The sequence below is a fragment of the Rhynchophorus ferrugineus genome, unplaced genomic scaffold (assembly GCF_030347505.1).
Source record: "Rhynchophorus ferrugineus isolate W39M unplaced genomic scaffold, kcgeb_rfMv2 rfM8, whole genome shotgun sequence".
In the NCBI taxonomy this organism is placed as follows: domain Eukaryota; kingdom Metazoa; phylum Arthropoda; class Insecta; order Coleoptera; family Curculionidae; genus Rhynchophorus; species Rhynchophorus ferrugineus.
The window spans coordinates 14,496,287-14,511,757 of NW_027472587.1; the positions used below are offsets into that span (position 1 = coordinate 14,496,287).

The 15,471-nt window shown below is 34.1% G+C and overlaps 1 protein-coding gene across 1 annotated transcript in view; it reads right to left on the bottom strand.

The window, feature by feature from the left end:
* Positions 1-15,471, bottom strand: part of LOC143200891 (photoreceptor-specific nuclear receptor) — a 45,027-nt gene that overhangs the window by 17,206 nt on the left and 12,350 nt on the right. The window contains exon 3 of the mRNA XM_076411660.1: positions 1,448-1,551. Within this exon, the coding sequence (XP_076267775.1) occupies positions 1,448-1,551 (104 nt within the window). The remainder of the gene's footprint in view (positions 1-1,447; positions 1,552-15,471) is intronic.

The following is a 15,471-nucleotide window of genomic DNA, read 5'->3' on the forward strand; positions in this document are numbered from 1 at the left end:
AATTTCCGTCGAATGAAGAGGTGATCGCCGAAACTGGGGCCTATTTTGAAGCAAAGTACAAATCGCACCACAAATATGGTAAAAAAAGTTGGATGGTTGCTATAATCAGTGTATTACCCTTGAAGGGAATTATATTGAATTAAACAAACCTAATTTAACCTGTTATACATACTATAGTAATCAATATTAAAAGTTAATCAATGTTATATGTTAACTCACTAATATATTATAGTTATATTAATAGAACAATGAAGACAACAACTCCTGTAAAAATACGTACAAATATCAAACAAAAATGGATCTAATTACACTTATGAATAAAAACAATGTGTTGAAAGCAACTAATCAGCATTTAAAACAAAAATTGTTAGAACTAAGTAATGAGCTGGCAGCTACACGATTGCCTATGCAAGGTCACACATCACAAAAAATCGAGGATATACTAAGAAAATTAAAACAATACATTAACGTTACTTGTAAAAACGAAATCGATAATAGGAATATAATGAAAGATATCATCCAAATGAAACAAAATAAAGAGACGACGGATAATTTATTCACTAAATTAAAATTCCAGACATATCAATTAAAAAGTGATTGTCGTACAAAGTAGTTATCAGATATATAGTGTTTTATATGCTAAACTCATTAATATATTAACACATATTTTGTGAATATTTTAAGGATAGCAGTTTAAATATGTGTTATATGCTAATTCATGAAGGTATTGACAGATATATTTGAGAGTATTGTGCGTTATACACGAAATCAAATATATTTAAATAATGAAACCAAATTAAGACTGTATACATACTGTATAATTACTCGTGATATAAAATATGATACATAAAATGTCTTGATATAGAATAAGGGATTTTATAAACAAAATGGCGTTATTTCTATCAATATGTTTTTGTTTAAGCTTATTTTCTATTATGTATCATGTATTTTCAAATCAAACAACTTCGTAAACGAAAATAGGAAAAATCTGATGTGGAAATACCGTCCGAAGTAAATTAAACCAACGTAATCACATTTCGTTTAAATAATATTGCAATTTACGCCATCTTCGACGTTACACGGCCAACTCCGGACGGGGATCCGCGCCCAGCCGACTTGATATTCAAAGCCAATGGTCCCGCCGCTGTTTAGTATTCCAGCATCGCCTGGAATGAAAAACTTCACGGCTTCCGTAATGTTCATCGAGAGTTTCTCACTTTTCTCGGCTCTCTCGCTGTTCATCCTTCATTCTTGTCGACTACAAAATGGCGAGGGGAGATTGAATTAGTTCGGGGTCCCGTGGAGGCGTTGTGGGAGGTGGGTGGCAGAGGGACGGAGAGGACGGGTTTCTTTTCACTCGATATTTTGACGAGAGACATTCGAGATACGTTCGTTCGGTATTCTTATGATAAATTATCGAATATCATTAAAAAAAAGGGATACTCACCATCTTTGTTCATACCCATGGCCAGGCATTTCTTCAATCGGCAGGCCTGACACTGGTTTCGGTGCGCTTTGTCCACTATGCATCTTCCGGTGCCGGCTTGACATCTGTAATAAAAACAGTATTGTTTTTTCAAATATAATCAAATATGCTTTCGATGAGCGATATTCAAAATATCGATAGGAAAGTATATATCCAATTTATTTGTAATTTTACGGGCCAATATCGTAAAATATTTTACCAGCTCCATTGGTTTTATATCGTATATGTTTATGACATCGTTCATACACAACCCCGTCATATATATATATATATATATATATATATATATATATATATATATATATATATATATATACATATATATATACCTGAAGATGTCTATATCTATCTATATCTATCCTGAAGATAAGGTATAAGAGATTATTCTGATGAGAATATTTTTTATTTTATGATATAAAATCAAATTAAAGTAATTAATTCTGACATTATAATTTCACAATTACTGTTGAATAAGTAGTTTTTTGCCAAACTAGTTCACTGTTTTGAATTTCCTACAACTACTTTTCTGTGCTTAATAGGTTCTAATCAACGTTTAATACGTAAACTGTGTGTGAGTAAACTATTTCATATCACAATCATTTATTTAAAATTCATTAACTTAGAAAGCTTCTCTTCACTCTCTTCAGTCTTTTATTGTCAGATTGATTTTGTCAAGGAGCTGAAGGTCCTTTTTGAGGTTTTTGAGGAGCATCAACGATGCTACTTGGTAATTTGCTTTATATATATATATATATATATATATATATATATATATATATATATATATATATATATATATCTGTCCTGAAGATAAGATATAAGAGATTATTCTGATGAGAATATTTTTTATTTTATGATATAAAACTTTCATATAAAATCAAATTAAAGTAATTAATTCTGACATTATAATTTCACAATTACTGTTGAATAAGTAGTTTTTTGCCAAACTAGTTCACTGTTTTGAATTTCCTACAACTACTTTTCTGTGCTTAATAGGTTCTAATCAACGTTTAATACGTAAACTGCGTGTGAGTAAACTATTTCATATCACAATCATTTATTTAAAATTCATTAACTTAGAAAGCTTCTCTTCACTCTCTTCAGTCTTTTATTGTCAGATTGATTTTGTCAAGGAGCTGAAGGTCCTTTTTGAGGTTCTTGAGGAGCATCAACGATGCTACTTGGTAATCTGCTTTGAAAGCGCCAAAATATTACTTTTTCTAAGAAAGCAAATCAAACAGATTAAGAAATTGTATATAGATAGAACATTTGCTTATTTGTTAAGTTAAAATTATGGAGTCCTTACTAAGTAATCAGTGCAATTTTCCCTTCTTTCCTTTTAATATGGACTCTTTAATGGAATCTGGTAATTTAAAATGTTCCGGCATAATTTCTGAGATAATGCCTGAATACGAATTGACAACGAATATTAGACATATGTTTCTCGTGAGGCAGTCTTCGAAAGCGTTCTTGGCACGTCACCTGTATCGAAACCATTGTCAGCTTTGTCTGTTTCACAAAAAATGTCTATCTATATGGCATGACTTTAGTAGTTGAAAGTGCGGATGAGACAGAAAGGTTTTTTTTTAATTAACTTGAAGTCCATTGTACCATAATGTTGTTGAAGAAGCTTGAAATACGTGGAGGAATGCTGCCCAGAAATATTTTTATCGTTTATATTTTTATTTATTTGATTGACCAATCTATGAACTTGCTCTTTTGTTCAGTAATGTTGATGTTAATAAACAAATCTTCTTACATTGTTAAAACGAGTCGTAATTTAACCTAATTTCTATATAACAAACCTCATGGTAAGGAAAGTTACAATTTCTTAATTAGTTTCAGGCTTAATTTCTGAGATTGTATATGTTGACAGCGAATATTTGATATGCGTTTCTCGCGATGCAGTCGTCGAAAGCCTTCTTGACACGTCGCCTCTATCGAAACCATCGACAGCGTCGGCTGGCGGTCCGCGAACACCAAAATCAATTAGGGCGTTCGCACTCCTCTTCCCGTTCGGCCTTTGTGCTCCGTAATCCGGTTATAGAAATCGAATGAGCGGCTCGTTACCGGAACGATCGACCGGTCAATAAGTTCCGCCTGTCCGTACGGTGGTGCGTGACTTCCTGCGCCCCACGCTTAACGAAATCTGCCGTTCCCGCGTTAATCCACCAGGTCCTGAAGGGGTTGTACGACGTTCTGTTACTTTTATTTCGGGCCGATTCGATTGTTAACTGGAAATTAAGTCGGGAGTTGTCACAACAATTGTTGCAGCTCGATTTGGTGACACCAATTGATATAGATATAATATATATATATATATATATATATATATATATATATATATATATATATATATATATATATATATATACCTTGTTACTACTTATATATTACACAAGTTTACAAAATTGCAGTACTAGGACTCCAGCGTGCGTTAGATTGACCAAAACTGCTCATTCGCATGTATTCTAAACCATCTTGACATATTTTACAGCTAGGCATTACGGTTAGAAAGTCATATTTAGGTTAACTTTATAACTACGATATTTTATTGAGGTAATAGAGCAGGTGGGGCGCAAAAGTCCCGTTATCGTTTTGATTGCGCGCCATGTTGGTTATGATTGACGTTTAGCTCAGTTTCACTTTAACCAGTGTGTTGTGTAGACGTCCAAATTTTATTATGGATAAATATGCGCCGCTAGAACAATCAGAAATAGTGACAATTGCATCGTCATTGCCACTGAGGAAATTGCGTCAAAAATATCGTAATCGTTCAGTGCCTCACAAAACCACAATTTATCGTTTACATGCAAATTTTCAACAGTGCGGTACGACAACAGACAGGTCTCATTCTGGAAGACAACGGACGTCTCGTAAGGCTGAAAATGTAGCTCTGGTGCGCGATAGTATTGCAGAATCTCCAGAAACATCAATTCGTAGACGTGGTTCTCAGTTACACATTTCTGCATGCAGTTTAAGGCGAATTTTGAAAACTGATTTGAAAATATTCCAGCACAAAATTTCAATTAGTCAAAAAATCGCTACCGAGAGATCCTGATCAACGAGTTGAATATGCAATATTGCAATATAATGCAATTCTAAGGCTGCCTGGTGAAATTGAAAATTTTTTGTCTAAATTGATAATGAGAAATGAAGCCCATTTTCTTCTCAGTGGCCACGTCAATAAACAGAACAGTCGGTTTTGGGGAACACAGAATCCTCAATTAATTTATGAAACATCATTTTATCCACTAAAAACAAGCGTATGGTGTTGTGTTCATTCTGGAAACCATTGGTCCTTTTTTTGAAAATTACCAAGGTGTTGCAGTTACTGTTACTGTTGAACGGTCCCAAGATATGATTCGACATTATTTTGTGCCTGAAATGGAAGAGCACGGACTAGAGGACATGTTATTTGAGCAAGATGGGGCCACACCACACACAGTTCGTTCATCAATTCAATTATTAAATGACGTTTTGCCACGAAGACTAATTTCGCCAAGTCACGATTTACCATGAACAGCCAGATCTCCGGATTTAACAGCACCAGACTATTTCTTATGGGGTTTTTTAGAATTAAAAGTTTATGTGAATAAGCCCCAAACGATTCAATATTCGTCAAGAAATTGAAGAAATTCAGCCTCAGATGTTGCAGGATGTCATGAAAAATGTCTTAAAAAGAGCCGAAAGTTTCACAACGAGTCGCTGTCACCATTTCAATCATAACGAAAAGACCAAATAAACTTTTTATGAAAACCACAGTTACTTATCTTTTCTTTGAGCAATGTTATATGTTTATAATTATCTCTTTGCTCTGCAATTACCATACCTGCTACTACCACAGGGGATAACATGTTAAAAATCCACTATCTCATATTGTCAGACAGTAGGCATCTCAAAAGACCACATCAGAAGAAGATCATATCCTGCATGAGAAAGCATGCCGCGCTGCCGCGTCTTCTCACCCTCGACTACAAGCGCAACCGTGAGACCACATCAGAGCAGTATTTGACGCTATTTAGTAACCATAGATCCACTGGAACACACCAGGGACCAAGGAACAGTTGAAACAGTGCACTACTCCCGGCAAACGTGCTCGGAAGAAGGAGAAGACTGTCCTATCGACTGGAAAGGTAATGGTCATCGTTTTCTGGGATTTACAAGGTGTGATCTACATCGACTACCTGGATAAGGGCTAAACGATTACAGGACTGTACTAGGTGGAATTATTTGGCCCATTCGATGCCGAATTGCAGAAAAAACGGAGCAACGCACCGGCTCACACCTCCGCACTAGCCACGGCCAAATTGGTCGAAATAGGTTACGAACTGCTGATGCATCCTCCGTATTCTTCGTAGAGAAGTTGGAGCATCGCTAGGTCAAGTGCAGTAAGCTAAAAGGATAGTATGTGGGAAAATAAATCGCCACTCTTCCAAGATATTCGTTTTTACTTTATAGGCTCAGTACTCATCCTTCTTCGTATATATATATATATATATATATATATATATATATAATTTCTGTCTCATCCGCACGTTCAACTACTAAAGTCATGCCATATAGATAGACATTTTTTGTGAAACAGACAAAGCTGACAATAGTTTCGATACAGGTGACGTGCCAAGAACGCTTTCGAAGACTGCATCACGAGAAACATATGTCTAATATTCGTTGTCAATTCGTATTCAGGCATTATCTCAGAAATTATGCCGGAACATTTTAAATTACCAGATTCCATTAAAGAGTCCATATTAAAAGGAAAGAAGGGAAATTGCACTGATTACTTAGTAAGAACTCCATAATTTTAACTTAACAAATAAGCAAATGTTAATCTATATACACTTTCTTAATCTGTTTGATTTATTTTTGATTATTGATTTTATTTGATTTATTTATTTTTTTGAGTATATATATATATATATATATATATATATATATATATATATAATTTCTGTCTCATCCGCACTTTCAACTACTAAAGTCATGCCAGATAGATAGACATTTCTTGTGAAACAGACAAAGCTGACAATGGTTTCGATACAGGTGACGTGCCAAGAACGCTTTCGAAGACTGCATCACGAGAAACATATGTCTAATATTCGTTGTCAATTCGTATTCAGGCATTATCCCAGAAATTATGCCGGAACATTTTAAATTACCAGACTCCATTAAAGAGTCCATATTAAAAGGAAAGAAAGGAAAATTGCACTGATTACTTAGTAAGAACTCCATAATTTTAACTTAACAAATAAGCAAATGTTAATCTATATACACTTTCTTAATCTGTTTGATTTATTTTTGAATATTGATTTTATTTGATTTATTTATTTTTTTGAGTATATATATATATATATATATATATATATATATATATATATATATATATATATATATGTATGTATATAACCAAGGAAACAGTGAACATACGTTAACAAAATGTTTAATGTTTTTCCTGCCTCAATTTGTAAACTGGTTTTAGACAATGAGTTTTAAATATCAAACAGTATTTCTTTCTCGTTTTATTCCAGTTAAAAAAAAGACACATTACCTGTACTCATACATTAGACAGAACAGATTGCGTCTCTAATCATGCCTGTAAAATTCGTTAGAGTGGTAGACATTTTTACTGTTAAATATTAAATTGCGACGGTTTTTATTGAAAGTATTCTTTAGCGTATTGCAGCTGCACTGAATATTAATATGGAATAATTAATAACAACGTTAAATATCTGGGAATGCATTTGAGAATGGAAAAAAACATATAGTGACAAAACGCAAACAACTTGTGCTTAAACTAAACCAAATTTATTGGCTAATAGGGTGTAAATCTAAATTACCAATAGATAACAAGGTTTTGATGTATAGGTCAATACTTAAGCCCATTTGGACCTATGGTATTGAACTGTGGGGTACTATTAGCAAATCTAACATAGATATCCGCCAGAGGTTCCAGAATAAAGTGTCGCGAGTCATCGTCTATGCCCCATATTACGTGTCCAATAAACTGATTCAGCGCGATATTCCCGTAAAACTTATAACGAGTGTGATTCGGAGTGTTAGTCTCAAACGCAAACTACCATACAAACTGATTAATAAACACATAGAGTCAGATTTAATAATCTCTAGAATAAGTTAGAATAGTCTTTAGAATAAGTTAGGATAGACTTCAAAATAAGTTAGAATAGTATCTAGAATAAGATTTAGATTATAAGTTGTACAGTAGATCACTTACTGAAGTGATCTTCTACATGTTAGAATAGTTATATTATATAACGGTAATCTTAAAAGAATACTTATTGCCCTCCGGCAGATTGTTTACGTTATAGGAGATTAATTAAAAAAAAGTTATTCACTTGAATTCAAGTAATTTTATTATCAATCACTCTCATCTCATTTCAATATCAAATCACAAGTGATCCTGTTAGTTTCTGTTAATAGTCACCGGGTGCTCACCCTCAATTCTCACATATATACAAATAAATATTAAATATTTGTCAATTAAACATTTTTTGTTATAAAATAGTTCATAATGACAACACAGGTGTTTTTTAAACGTAAAATATAAGATTCCTAACAACTTATCCCATTCCTTTACCGGTTTTATGTGCGCGACCGCTTTTCCCGACATTTCACTCACAAAGAAACTGTCCCCGATATCCGGAGTAAATAGCGACGTTTTTCTTACCACCGCCAGCTCTGCCAGATGGGAAAAATGGAAAGGCGGCCGGTCTCTCTCTCTCGCTCGCAGTCCCATTCCGCAGAGGGCTTTGGAAAAATACATCCTTTGAGTCGGACAAAGCCGACGTAACGTCTCCCCCGCCTCGTGCCGTCCTTGTCGCAACCATCCCGACGACTGTTGTATCTTTTTTGCTATTAAATTGGAGATATACTGTCAGTGGGAAAAGGTCCCCAAGAAATGATTAGTGCCAGTCAAAGTACAATAAAAAAGTAATACCACTTAAGCCGGGCCGGGAGGCCTCAGAGCCGAAGAAAAGAAAATGGGGGGAGAGCGTGAGGGAGAGAAAGGGGCGGGCGTGGATAGAGATTCCTATGGCGAAAACCAATTCCGATTGATTTCGGTGTCGAAAAAATGAATGGTTTCATTTCAAAGATTAATAAACGATCACAGGAAGCCATGAATTACATTAGTTTTTTTTTAATATACAAGGTGTTGTAAATTAACGCCAACAAGCTATTTGTTTTTATCCTAATTTGCTACGGTTTTAAAATTACGACGTTCTTATTTTGGTCTTAACATCTTTGTCACTGTTTTTAATGTCCATCGAGTTTTACTTGTAACTTCTTGGACTAAATCAAATGGTTTAACTCTCTTAAATCTTCTGACTAAGCTATTATCATCTAGCAGCTGAATAACTCCGACATTGATGTGTTAATGGAGCCTCTATTCATGCCTTTGCGCATAATCCTTGATTATGTTATCGACAGATTCTGCCTTTATGTCATGAAGGAGATCGTCGTTACGAATATACCATGAAGCATCAACAATACATCGCAGTACTTTGTTTTAGAAACTTTGTAAAATATTTCTATTGCTTTGACTATGATACAATCCCAGAGTTGTACGCCATAAATCTACACTAATTTGAAGACTTACTGGTGAAGCAAACATTTATTATGTACTGACAGGGCTTAGTATAACCAGCCTTTTTTTTGTACTTCGGCCTGAGTCCTTCACAGGCTTTTTTCTCAACATATAGCTCCTACCTGAATTTAACATCAAAGGTCATGCCAAAATATTCAATGAAAATGTTGTAACAACACTGAATCAATAGATATGTTAAAACATAATATAAAATGAGGAAATACTATCATTTCAAATTATTTTATAAATGTATTTTTGAATTTCAATTAAAAGTTCCAAAACTCGAACAAAAGGAAACAAAAGAATATGATAATACTTGTAGGTTATGTTATGACCTTCCAGACCAACAGCGACACCATTGCAAATTACCAAAAATCAGAAGAAGAATTTAATCTACTGTTTTTAACTTTGTGTCTATTTTCATATACTTGCTTTTTTAAAATTGAATACCCTTCAAAGAAATCTTTATAACAACACCTATTTAGTGCCATTTCACCAATTGGTGATAATCATCTATACCACATCTGGTCCAAACCACAGGTGAGACAGAACATTCCAGCAAAGTGCTTTTAATGAATCTAATGAACATCCAAATGCAGTTGTTTATATTGATTGACTGTTACAGTTTTCCAATATTTTAACAACTCAAAACATATTCTTGTTCCAAACATATTGTATTAATTTTGCGGCATATGCTAATGATTTGCCTATTGTTCATATTTCCTATTCCTTCGATATTATCAACACATATTCATTTTTGATCGTCCTTCATCACAGTTTCATGTAGAAACAACTTCCCTTATATTTTCCCAAAAGAAACCTCAAAAACGAATGTTTTAATACAAATTTCTATAAACATGATTAGATAGAGAGACTGTCAGTGAGGCTTTAACATGAAGTTCCGAATGTTGTATTCAATGTTCCAATCCTAAGTTGATAAAAGCATTAAACAACAAAAAATAAGAACCACGAAGTTAAATGAAAGCAGAGCTAAATTAGTATAGAATAGGTACCAAAATTGTCTTAACAATATCTTATTTATTGTTAAAAATAAAAAAGGCAAGTAAAATAACAACAATATTTATAAATATAAAAGAAAGAATAAGAGGCAAATAAAGGCAAACTAAAGCAGAGCTACATTAGTATAGAACAAGTAGCCACATACTCCTTAGCGTTACCTTAGTCTTGTGATAATAAAATCATTGGAATAATAAAGATACATTGATAAAAGTATGAGATAATGAAAAAGAAACAATCAGAAAGACAAACTGAAGTAACGCAGCATTAAAATACAAAAAATAAGAACCACAAAGTTAAATGAAAGCAGAGCTAAATTAGTATAGAATAGGTACCAAAATTTTCTTAACAATATCTTATTTATTGTTAAAAATAAAAAAGGCAAGTAAAATAACAACAATATTTATAAATATAAAAGAAAAAATAAAAGGCAAATAAAGGCAAACTAAAGCAGAGCTACATCAGTATAGCCAAATACTCCTTAGCGTTACCTTAGTTTTGTGGTAATAAAATAGTTAATTGGAATAATAAAGATACATTGATAAAAGTATGAGATAATGAAAAAGAAAGAATCAGAAAGACAAACTGAAGTAATGCAGCATTAAAATACAAAAAATAAGAACCACAAAGTTAAATGAAAGCAGAGCTAAATTAGTATAGAATAGGTACCAAAATTTTCTTAACAATATCTTATTTATTGTTAAAAATAAAAAAGGCAAGTAAAATAACAACAATATTTATAAATATAAAAGAAAAAATAAAAGGCAAATGAAGGCAAACTAAAGCAGAGCTACATTAGTATAGAACAAGTAACCAAATACTGCTTAGCGTTACCTTAGTTTTGTGGTAATAAAATCATTGGAATAATAAAGATACATTGATAAAAGTATGAGATAATGAAAAAGAAAGAATCAGAAAGACAAATTGAAGCAAGACAGCTTTAAAATAGTATGAGACTAAAGTTTGTCTTAGGTTTGTCTTTGTTCCATGTTAATAAAATACTTGGTTACATACAAATATAGAATAATACTAGTTGTAGTTTTTGACGATGAAAAAATGAGAACGAATAAAAAATACAAGGGAATCGTGGACCAAAAACGAGGAAAAAGCCCCCGGGACGCCACTGGACCCGTTTAAGAGGAGACGCAGGTGCGGAAGCGAAAGCGTACGACACTTGGCCTTCAAGTTCCGCTTTCCAGAATATAAATTAATTTCTTATTTGGCGCGGAGCTTCATCCACGGCCATTCGCCGATACTCGAGGCCCGACGTTTCGTCGTCGGGTCGGCCCCGAACTCCCCAACTTTATTAAAGCCATCCCGCAAGATTTATTATTATTATTGTTCCGGATTCCGGGGGAGGGCCGTGCCGTTTGGTCTCGTTAAAAACCGAACAGCATCGTGGCTTCGATCGTTTTTTTTTTGGATCGTAATCTCTAAATTTTAATTCATAATAGTTCGGTATAGGGATGGCGAAATCGATATATCGATATATCAATATCGATTTTAAAATATCGATATTTTTGAAGTATCGATAGTTGTTAGTGGAAGTATCGAACTTTTCATTGCAAAGTAAAATATCGATATGAAAGATCTAGGGTTTTCGAAGGAGAGTATCGAACTTTTGTTTTGGCAATTCTACCTCCCAGTCGTACAGCAAACTGCTGCACATTGCTTTTAAGGGAGGGATATCTGTTTTTTATCTTTCTGATAACGCCTTTGACAGTTTGGATACTAACAAAGTGCTATTTCTCCTTCATTCAGGTTTTTACCACCTCCTGATTGCTCTGATATCGCGATTAACAAATCTTTTGTCTTTTCGATCAAGATGGGAAGCAACCATCCAATTAGCCTTCTTAGCCTATAAAAAACCGTTCAGAGAGTAATCCTCGACCAACTATTTGTCCATTGTTTCAAAATAGGCCTCAGTTTCGGCGATCACCTCTTCATTCGACAAAAATTTTTATAGAAATAGTCGCTCGGGGCCAGATCTGGAGAATACGGTGGGTGAAAAAGTTTCACTGACTTGTGACACGGTGCATTGTCTTAGTGAAGCAGCACTCTCTTTTTCTTCAAATGCGGCCGTTTTTGGGGCGATTTTGTCCTTCAAACAGTCCAATAACGCTATGTAATAGTCGATGTTGATGGTCCTTCCTTTTTCAAGGTAGTCAATGAAAATAATTCAATGCACATCCCAAAATATAGACGTCATAACCTTGCCAGCCGACTGTTGCGTTTTCCCACGCTTTCGAGAGGGTCATTCAAAATCATTTTGTGGATTTTTTAAATGTTTTCATCAGTAACAACCACTTTTGGGCGTCCACTGCGTTCACCGTCTTCCGCGCTCATTTCACCACATCTAAACTTAGCATACCAATCCTTGATGGTTGATTTTCCTGGGGCAGTGTCCGCAAACTTGGCATCAAGCTAAATTTTTGCTTCAACTGTATTTTTTCCCTTCAAAAAGCAATATTTTATCAACTGCAAAATTCCTTTTTATCCATTTTTTTTTCACAATAACAAAAGTTGCTTCACTCAAAATGCTATAATTCACAAACTAATGATCCGACAGCGGTCAAATTTATACAGCCATCTTTTAAGGGTTAGGACTAACTAAACAAAATATATAGATTTAATTCTAGTATCGCCATTTATGTGTCAGGCCGGAGACTTTTCATTTGACCTGTTATATACACATATAGATGCATCTGCATGACCTGACGAAAGCTCCTTCTTTCACCTTCTTTGTTTCTGAAAACTCAGCAGTGGTAGTAAAAAACTTTATGTGGAATTAACAATGCTTATTCGGTCTGTACTCTTCCATAAAGATAAAATTCAACGGAATTTGGTAATCCAGCTTGTCGTCCGAACAACATTTTTTTTTACTCTTTGTGATTCCACAATCTGACCTATAGATAATAAGTATTTCTTATATCTATATTATAGTCCGAACAATAGGCAGAACATTTAAAACGACGCACACCTGCCAACCATAGTTTTCATATTCTAATTTGCAAAGAACCAATTCACGTTCACACATTTAAGCTTCTTTGGGGTGCACGTAATAACTAGAGGAATGTATAAAATCCGTGATTTTTATAATAATTTTGCCTTTCATAAATAATCCTGACGTCCTAGAAGTTTTTCCATGTTATGTTCGTTTTCAGCATACCAAAATACAAAGAAATCAGTTGATAATACTCAAACAGCCTTTTTGCGTCTAACCCGTATTACTCATTAATGTTTCAAATGCCAATTAGTTCCATAGCTTTCAAAACAATTAATTATAAATCAGTCTTAAGGAACGATGTATCTTTTGAGACTATCCACGAATCGATTAATTTTTTGTTATCCTCATAAGAAGTGTAGCGCTGCTCAGACAGATCATGACTCATATGTCGGAACAAGTTGTAATCACAAGAAGTAAGATCTGGAGAATACGGCGGGTGGGGTATCACTTTTTCACACCTCGATGAAATGACAGATACTGAAAAGTGAGGCTTCAACATGAATTTGGTTACAAATGCAAATTTTTAAAATTCATGCTTGATATTTAAATACATAATAGGAAACCTAAATAATGATATACCAAGTCGAATGCTTTCTGTTCTGCGAGTATTCCAACCAGACCCGGTACACAACGTTAATTCTCGCGACCCGATCGTCCCCCCTAACGAGAAACAAAGTCCCCGAAACAAACGAACAGACGTCCTTTTGAAGTCGTATCGGACCATAACACAATCACAATAAATGCGAGATTGTTTCCGGCGGCTGTATCAGACGGGTAGGAATCTCTGCGCTACAAATTACATCATTTTTTCCTAAATCCCATTCGTTAAAAGTTTTCCAATCCTCGGTGTCGGCTTCGCAGTCGTCGCTCGGCCATTTCCAGATCGATTTCTATTATTTTTATCGCGCTGATATTGTATTACGGTAACGGGGGGGGAGGCGGGGGGCATCCAGTGACATTCCCCCAGAACTCGATAGTCGCGATTTATCACGTACAGGTGGCCCTTTGTTACAAATATGTTTCCAGGAATTATTTAAAATGGTTTCCGAACTTCCCAACTTTGCCAATATAGAAACTGGGACGTTCTCTTGCTAGGAAACGTCTGGAAAATGTTTCAGGTGAAATCTAGAAGATCTGGGGATAAAGAATATATCGAAATAAGATTTTTAAACTAATTTTATAACCTTTATTCATAGATGACAGGACTTAGTGCCGAAAAGGAAACACAGACAAAAACGGTGGTTGAAATTGTATTTATGAATATGATTTTGCGGCATAATGTTGATTGTTTGTGGGTCTATTGAATAACAATCAAAGCTATAGATAGAGTTAGCATGTAGCCACATCACATTAAACAAAAAGCAGAGCAGATCACACTCAAAATTAAAGTACTGTACTGGTTAGTCGGAAGATACTCCCAACTTGACCTAAAATAAAAGAGATTTGTTTATGTCTTTTATAAAGTCTATTTACACTTATGGGATGTAAATATGGGGTTACTTTAAAATATTAAATCAACTAGTAATTCAACACTATCAAAACAATGTTCTTCAATTAAGCTCCTTTGTCACAAATACGTTTACACGAATTTTTTAAAATGGTTTTCAAAATTCCTAACTTTGCCAATATAGATATTGGGACATTATCTTACTATGAAACGACTGAAAAATATTTCATGTGAAATCTGAAAAATCTGGGGATAAAGAATATATTGAAATAATGTTTTTAAACTAATATTATAACCTTTATTCATAGATGACAGGACTTGTCGAAAAGGAAACCCAGACAAAAACGATGGTTTAAACTGTATTTATGAATATGATTTTGCGGCACATTGTTGATTGTTTGTGGGTCTATTGAATAACAATCAGAGCTATAAATAGAGTTAGCATGTAGCCACATCACATTAAACAAAAAGCAGAGCAGATCACACTGAAAATTAAAGCACTGTACTGGTTAATTGGAAGATACTACCAACTTGACCTAAAACCAAATTATCAGTCCATTATATTGCCATAATGTCCCTGTAGCGATGTCCAACCTCTGCGGTTTTCATTTTAAGAGAAAACGGAAACATAAAAAAAATTAAACATAATTCTAAAACACAAAATACTCATAGACATATTTCACAGTAGAAATTACAAACCTACTTCAATCTCACAATATAAAAAGCGTTCCAAGTATATAGTTTTATCAATCAAATAAATCTTCACTTGATTTCTGCTAATACAAAATAATTTTCAACTAAAAATATGAAAGTCTTTATTAGACGCTGTAGACTTTAAATATTTCATAACTTGTAACACAACATACAAGAAAATTCAAAATGAATTACAGAAACAGGGAAAGAAATAA